The 8,354-nt window shown below is 44.0% G+C and overlaps 1 protein-coding gene across 1 annotated transcript in view; it reads right to left on the bottom strand.

Moving 5' to 3' along the window:
• Positions 1-235: 235 nt before the first annotated feature.
• The window catches only part of LOC135519322 (nebulin-like), an 86,385-nt gene continuing 78,266 nt past the window's right edge, over positions 236-8,354 (bottom strand). Inside the window, exons 132-141 of the mRNA XM_064944493.1 lie at positions 8,094-8,186; positions 7,469-7,561; positions 6,771-6,863; positions 6,063-6,155; positions 5,505-5,612; positions 5,085-5,271; positions 4,307-4,399; positions 1,919-2,059; positions 1,553-1,656; positions 236-1,257 (exon numbers count right to left, since the gene is read on the bottom strand). Coding sequence (XP_064800565.1) covers positions 1,084-1,257; positions 1,553-1,656; positions 1,919-2,059; positions 4,307-4,399; positions 5,085-5,271; positions 5,505-5,612; positions 6,063-6,155; positions 6,771-6,863; positions 7,469-7,561; positions 8,094-8,186 — 1,179 coding nt within the window. The 3' untranslated portion in view covers positions 236-1,083. The remainder of the gene's footprint in view (positions 1,258-1,552; positions 1,657-1,918; positions 2,060-4,306; positions 4,400-5,084; positions 5,272-5,504; positions 5,613-6,062; positions 6,156-6,770; positions 6,864-7,468; positions 7,562-8,093; positions 8,187-8,354) is intronic.

Raw genomic sequence — 8,354 nt, 5'->3', positions numbered from 1 at the left:
CTGCTAAGCTAGCACACTAATGTCGGTTTCACTGCTAAGCTAGCACACTGATGTCGGTTTCACTGCTAAGCTAGCACACTGATGTCGGTTTCACTGCTAAGCTAGCACACTGATGTCGGTTTCACTGCTAACGTGTTCTCCGGTTCTGCATTTTGAACTGCAGGAAATGTATGTAATGTAGCTAAATCAAAGTGAGGAGGCAACAAGATACAGAAATAGGAACACAAGACAGCACTAGTGCAGAGCGTGGTGTGCTTTATTAGCTACTGATTTAAGGTATATGACCTCCTTGACCCCCAGACCTAGGTAATTAGAAGAAACAAAACACACATGCAACTAGTGGCCAGCCTTCTTGAGGGAAGAAGCTGCTCTTTTACAACTTCAGAACGCACAACTCTTCAGAAACTGGGTTGTGAAACGCTCTGAAAGTTGTAGATGGAAATACAGTGAATAGAGCTGACACGGTTCCCTATTCTCTGACGAACAAACATTTGTTCTACACAATACATTTCTATCTGAACTTTCTGTAATGTGACATCCTGAACAGACCCATGGTCATTGAGGCAATGGCTGACGCCTCGGTAAGGTTTAAGGTTGCATATCTTTGTAATTTATTTTCATCAACCCCATGTAGACTTAGGTGATAATACAACTTCTCTCCATATGTTCACTTTTAAATTGCATGTAGCCCATCTCTTGTGTGAAAGTTAACTTTAAAGCTTTAAGAATATTTAACTGATAAATACATTTGCCTGCAATTTACACAATGGGATTTTGTCATATTGTTATTGCGAAACAAGGTCTTGGAAGAGGTTTAACATTCGACAGTAGTCTATATATAGGTATGTTTATTTCTACGTCATCCACAGGGGAGAATGAAACGGGTGTCAACAATTTCATGTAGACAATATACTATAGTAGACTATTAGTTACACAGCTACTAAAATCTAATTTTAAGCACTAGTCTACACAAAAGGTTTATGAAGTGACAGATTCAGCCGCAGGTAGGGGCCAATCAGGGAGCCCAGTGGATGTCTCACACACTCTGGAGGAAGGATTGGGGGGGATGGGCGGGCCTTGTCTTTAGATAACCTCAACATAATTGGCCGGCAGCATGCCAGTCTTGCCTGAGCGCTGCACGGTGCCGTACATCCAACCTTCATCGATGGCCTGCACGTTTACGATGACATCACCGTCCTTAAAGGACACCTCGTCACTGTCGGCAGAGGAGTAGTCATACATGGCACGCACTGTTTTCTGAAAGGGACAATAAATAGATTTTAGTCACATGGTAGCTGATAAAGAAAGCAGAGGATGGTTTACTGACATCTTTTTTTCAAATCCATTTTTGGAACAAAGTAGTGCACAACATCCCGCCAAACAACTCCCAACACAGGCCTCCTTGTTTTACTGGCATCTCCCTTCCCAATGTGGACGCAATAAAATGTCTAAATCTGTTTCTCAGTCGGCAGCAGCAGTCAACAAACTGAGGACTGGTTGCCATGGTAATGACCTTTTTCCTGTGAGCATGGTACATGGGTACAGTACTCACCCCGGTGGTGGAGGGGTGGGAGGGGACAGAGGACACTGTGGTCTGCTGGGTGGCTACAGAGGAAGACCTCTGCTGCAGCTCCACGGTCTTGGTGTGTGTGTAGCCTGCAGGAGATAGGAAAGACATTAGTCAAGTCAGCCGTCAAAGTTAGGATGAGGGTTAGTTATGGATACTTCTACCAAAGAGGAGTGGGCACATGGTACTGACTATACAAAGTATTGATGAGGTTTGAATATATATATATATGTATATGTGTCTTAAATCCATGTGGACACTTAAACTTCAAGTGGTCCAAAGTGGTTTGGTGGTGTGATATCTAAACTTGGTTGTGAGTGAGCAGAGGAGGACCTACTACAGTAGACCTACCCATAGAGGGGAGAGTGAAGCCGTTGCTGTACAGCGACATGTGGTGTCCTGGGTCCTCAGACACCTCAGACTTCTCATCGCCAACACCACTCATAGCACTGGTGGAGCGGGAGTGCTCCTTGCTGCGTCGCTGGGCTTGGACTGTCAGATAAGGAATGTCATGGGTTGAATAATTTTTGTATTTTGTATTTTAAGCTACAGGTAACTGCCAACATAATGGAAACGCGTGAGTAAATGAGAGTTCCGTAGTCCCCGCCACGTAATTGGCCGGCAGCGTGCCAGTCCCCTCCAAGCTCATCACAAACCTGGGGACCCAGGGACTGAACTCCTCCCTCTGCAACTGTATCCTGTACTTCCTGACGAGCCGGCCCCAGGCATTGAGGGTAGGCAACAACACCTCTGCCAAGCTGGCCCTCAACACTGGGGCCCCTCAGGGGTGTGCTGAGTTCCCTCCTGTACTCCCTGTTCACTCACGACTGCGTGGCAAAGCATGACTCCAACACCATCATCAAGTTTGCTGACGACAAGAAGGTGGTAGGCCTGATCAGCGATGGTGATGAGACCGCCTACAGAGAGGAGGTCAGAGACTCAGCAGTGTGGTGCTGGGACAACAACCTCTCCCTCAATGTCAGTCAGACCAAGGAGCTGAATGTGGACGACAGCAGAAAGAAAGGAGCGCATGCCCACATGGACAGGTCACATTGATCTGGTACTCCTTGTATATAGCCCCACATTGATCTGGTACTGGTACTCCTTGTATATAGCCCCACATTGATCTGGTACTGGTACTCCCCGTATATAGCCCCACATTGATCTGGTACTGGTACTCCCCGTATATAGCTCCACATTGATCTGGTACTGGTACTCCCCGTCTATAGCTCCAAATTGATCTGGTACTCCCCGTATATAGCTCCACATTGATCTGGTACTGGTAGTCCCCGTATATAGCTCCAAATTGATCTGGTACTCCCTGTATATAGCTCCACATTTATCTGGTACTGGTACTCCTTGTATATAGCTCCACATTGATCTGGTACTGGTACTCCTTGTTTATAGCTACACATTGATCTGGTACTGGTACTCCCTGTATATAGCTCCACATTGATCTGGTACTCCTTGTATATAGCTCCACATTGATCTGGTACTCCTTGTATATAGCTCCACATTGATCTGGTACTGGTACTCCTTTTATATAGCTCCACATTGATCTGGTACTGGTACTCCCCGTATATAGCTCCACATTGATCTGGTACTCCTTGTATATAGCTCCACATTGATCTGGTACTGGTACTCCCTGTATATAGTTCCATATTGATCTGGTACTGGTACTCCTTGTATATAGCTCCACATTGATCTGGATCTGGTACTCCCCGTATATAGCTCCACATTGATCTGGTACTCCCCGTATATAGCTCCACATTGATCTGGTACTCCCCGTATATAGCTCCACATTGATCTGGTACTCCTTGTATATTGCTCCACATTGATCTGGTACTGGTACTCCTTGTATATAGCTCCATATTGATCTGGTACTCCCTGTATATAGCTCCATTCTTGGGTATTTTATTCCTCGTTTTAATATTTGTATTATTATTTGGTATTATCTGCATCGTTGGGAAGGGCTCGTGAACAAGCATTTCACGGGAAAGTCTCCACCCGTTGTATTCGGCACGTGACAAATACAAGTTGATTAGATTTGGTTCTGGCTGCTCTGTTATGGTGTGGGGTGCATTTCCTGGCATGGTTCATGTCCACTCAACCACTTATTTTTATTTCCCCTTTATTTGGCCAGGTAGGCTAGTTGAAGTTCTCATTTACAGCTGAGACCTGGCCAAGATTAAGCACAGCAGTTCGAAACATACAACAACAAAAAGTTACACGTGGAATAAACAGAGAGGGCAAGGTAAGCGGCAGTAAATACACAGCCATTCTGAGTGATCACCTTTAACCTATGATTAATCATTTCTATCCTGATGGGAGTGGATGACAATGTCCCCATCCACAGGGCACACATGGTCACTGAATGGTTTGATGAGCATGAAAACGATGTAAACCATATGCCATGGCCATCTCAGTCACAAGACCTCAACCCAATTGAACACTTATGGGAGATTCTGGAGTGGCAGGTTGAGATAGCGTTTCCCATCAACAAAACACCAAATTATGGAATTGTTACGCATTCCTCGTGACAGGAGTTCAACACAGTTGTAGAATCTATGCCAAGGCGCATTGAAGCCGTTCTGGCTGCTCGTGGTGGCCCAACAACCTATTGAGACATGTTGCTGGTGTTTCCATTATTTTGGCTGTTACCTGTATAACTAATTCAGAATTCTTTCATTTATATGATTTCCTGTAATGTAAATCATGTCATGCCCAGGCATCTCTCACCTGACATCATGTGCAGACTCCTGGACTGAATGTTGTCCTCAGCAGGGTCATAGTCAAACACAGAGCCGGGATTGGTGCGCCACACGCGTAGATCTGAGGGTGAACAGACAGAGAGGCTAATGGTCTGCTGGGGTTTCCAATACCTGCAATTTTCTTCATTGTCCATGTACGTATTCTGACCCATTCTGCGTTAAAAAGTACATCGTATATCTAGGCCTGGATTCAATCCGACCGCGCTTGTAGATAATGTGGTTTTTAAAGGCAAAGTTAGCGCATTGATTTTAGGTAAAATTCAGTTGGGATTTACCTTAAATGTCAAGCGCGCTGTAGCCAGCGTTGGAAAAAGTACCCAATTGGCACACTTAAGTAAAAGTAAAGACACGTTCATAGTAAAAGTCAACAAGTATTTGTTTTTAAATATACTTAAATATCAAAAGTAAATGTACTTGCTCAAATATACTTATGCACAAAAGTAAAAGTATAAATTATTGTTGACCGGGGATGTTCTCTTGATAAGTGTGTGAATTGGACAGTTTTCCTGTCCTGCTCAGCATTCAAAATGTAATGACTACTTTTGGGTGTCAGGAAAATGTATGGAGTAAAAAGTACACAATTCTATTCCACTACATACCTAAATAAAATAAAGTTGTCAAAAACAGATACCCCCAAAAACAACTTAAGTAGTATTTGTACTTTCCACCACTGGCTGTAGCACTGTTTCAGATTGATTCACGGCACTACTGTGTGTGTGTGTGTGTGTGTGTGTGTTACTGGGTACCAGTGACAGTCTCCTGTTCGTGCTCCACGACACGTCTCTTCTCCATCTCGACCACGCGTCTCTGGATGCCACGGTAGTTGATGTCGCTGAACTCCTGGGTGTTCTTCTTCACGCGGTCCATGACAGGGTCAGAGGTAGTGGGAGTGAAGCTGCCCTTTGTCCTTTCAAAGTCCTGGTGGTATCTCACCTGGTGGACACAGCACTGGGATGGTTTTACATCAGTAGGGAAGGAGTAATCAACTTGGTATGGCATGTGTTATTTCATATTAATAAAGGACTAAGTGGAAAGCCTAGTTCAATTTAAGTGGTATGGTTTAACATTGGGACGAATTATGAAAGTGATACCTTTTTGTCTGGCATCAGTTATTACATATAAATGACTTTGCAAGGTTAATAACATTATAAAAACCAGAGACTAACTCCAGAAATGTTGCGTTGAGTCTCCTTGACCCGTCTCATCTCAGGTGTGTCCAACACAAAGGCAGCCTTGCCCTGGACCTGCTTACGGAAGCTGTCAGAGTACAACACCTGTGGGATGGCAGAGAGGACAGCAGAGGAACAACGTGAGCACCAGAGTTAACAGATAGGCCCACTCTGAGAAGGGCTTATTATTGGGACCTCCGACAGATGATATTAGCAGAGAGATTCAAACATTCAGAGTGGGTGTGGATTAAGAGGGTGTGTCCCAATTCATAAGGGGGTTAGGAGTGTGTTTTCCAATCCTTAATGGGGGTGATTGGAGTGTGAGAAAGTCAGGGGAACAGGAGGAAGTTGACTAGTTTCAAGGACAAGGGAGAGGGTTAGCGATGATAATACAGACAACACATCACAGCTGGTGGGTGGTATTAAAAGAGATGAGGAGAGTAGAGGCTGACTACTGTAGATCTGATTAATATGGTTAACTAAAGAAGGAGGAGTTAAAGAGGGTTAACGTGGGTTCTAAAGGGGCACACAGGTCATGGAGGATGGCTGGTGTACCGAGCTAATTTGTTCCTGGTTCCGTTTTGCTCTCTCCATCTCTGGAGTGAACACTTGGGGTGTTCCTTTAGCAGAACTGTCCTTATACAACACCTACAGAACAGAAACACAATGCCCCCCAGGGGACCGTAAGACACACTGCAATAACACAGACAGCAACCCAACACACACACACTAAAACATCTGCAGCCTCCACAGCATGGCAAGGATGTTAGTTGCCACACTAAAACAGGAGATATAATAACACAAAACTAACACTGCTGTGGAGAGGAGATAAAAACTTTGTGGGAAAAAAGGGAAAAATGGAAAAGCAAAAACACTCAACATGAGGGAGCCACATCGTAGAGGGTGTTTTTGGCTGAGGGTGGAATTAAGGGAGAGTCAAAGGTGATTTACTGATGTTGGAAGGTGGATGGATGGATAGATAGGAGGGAGAAGGACGGATGTGTTATATTAGGATTTTTGATTGTTGATGACAGGGGCTGTAGCTTAGGGAGCCCCAGCCTGAACCGATGGGCATCGCTGATGCAGGAAGATAAAAGGAGTATATGAGGGTTGATGATGAGGGGTCAGGGGTCAGCAGATAAAGAAGACAGTTTAAGGAGGTGAGGGATGGTCAGGTGAGGGAGGGTCATGCTCAAATGTCAACTAAACCCAATGAGAAACACAGAAACACGTGTTGGTGGGTTCAATGGTTTCCTCTAGTACCGAGCTGATGTTCTTCTGCATCTCACGGACCCTCTTCACCTCTGGTAGGTCTGAGACGGCTGTGCCCTGCCCCAACGAGTCCTTGTACTTTATCTACACATCAGATCAGCAGCACGGGTCCCATGCAGAGTAGAGGAGATGTCACAATGGACATACACAGAGAGCAACCGTAAGCCAGAGACAGACAGCAGCTACAAATGGCATTGAACTCATAATAGCACAAAGACAAGAGCAACTACAGAGGAATAAAGTTAGAATGAACACACAGAACACAGCAACAACTTCAGCAACAGCATTTTGGGCCTCACCTCTTTAGATGGAAACATGTAATCACAGAGAGTGGTTCCTCTACCAATATATTGTTCAGACATAGTCACATGTTACCAGAGAACTTGACATTGTAAAATCATCATCTACTTGGTTCATTTTTGGGAAAAATGTATGTTTAACTGGAACAAGCTACATTAGTATCATTACTACATGATATGTTTGATGAGATGGTGATAAAGGCTGGTTTAATAGGGTATCTTTCACAGATAACAGTTTTGAGGTGGGGTGAGATTGGAAAGGGTTGGACAGGGGGAATTAAAGAGGGGTTTGAGTTGTACAGGGGCTTGAATAACAGGAGCAGGACAGACAGGAGTATATGGATGGTAGATGAAAGGTAGGTAGGTGGATCACACTATAATACTATGTACCGTGCTAATGTGTTGCTGATTGCGTTTAACTCTCTCCATCTCTGGGGTGTCTGACAGAGCTGTCCCTCTTCCCAAATCCTCTTTGTACTGAATCTTTAAACAGTAACACCAGGACAACCAGTCAGAAAGAGGGTTGATTGCCCATTCAAATAATAACAAAGGATATTGTAAACTTATGATGGCTGCCATCAAATGCATGCAAAGGTTTGGGTTATAGTTAAACTACTGTTCTGAAATCTCACAGCACTTCAGTAAAGAAACTGAGTAGAAATAAAATCAAAAGATTTTTTAAAAGTATGATGAAATTAATAGAAACAAAAAATGAAGAAAACTCTCAGAGCAATTTGTCTGGTAGGACAAAAACAGATTGAAAAAAATAATTTAAGGGGATGATTCTATTTGGGCCTTTAGTTTGGAGGAAAAAGGATGTTACGCTATTTAGTATTCAGGAGGAAGCGCTTGGCTTCATCTTAACACACAGAAGTCAACAGTCAGGAGAATAACCACTGATAGTTTAGGGGACATTATTTGAGGTCAGTTAGGGGTCTTACGACAGAGAAGGTATGAGTTTTTTGGGAGTTTGTTGGTTGGGAAATTAAGCGGGGCTAGATAGAAACTCTAATACCGAGCTGATGTTCTTCTGCATCTCACGAACCCTCTTCACCTCAGGTAGGTCTGAGACGGCTGTTCCCTGACCCAATGAGTCCTTGTACTTTATCTACCATAGGGGTTCCATGAGGAACACAGAGACAAAGCAAGACAGATATAAAGCACACACATACTGTACATACACACAGCAGCAAAGATGAAGGCCTCACTGAAAACAGTGACAATGCAGCTGGCGTAAAGCACAAGAATGCTCACATGTAGGTAAAACAGTCCTGAT

This window comes from Oncorhynchus masou, chromosome 29 (genome assembly GCF_036934945.1).
Source record: "Oncorhynchus masou masou isolate Uvic2021 chromosome 29, UVic_Omas_1.1, whole genome shotgun sequence".
NCBI lineage: Eukaryota > Metazoa > Chordata > Actinopteri > Salmoniformes > Salmonidae > Oncorhynchus > Oncorhynchus masou.
This window is presented reverse-complemented; position numbering and strand designations above follow the sequence as displayed.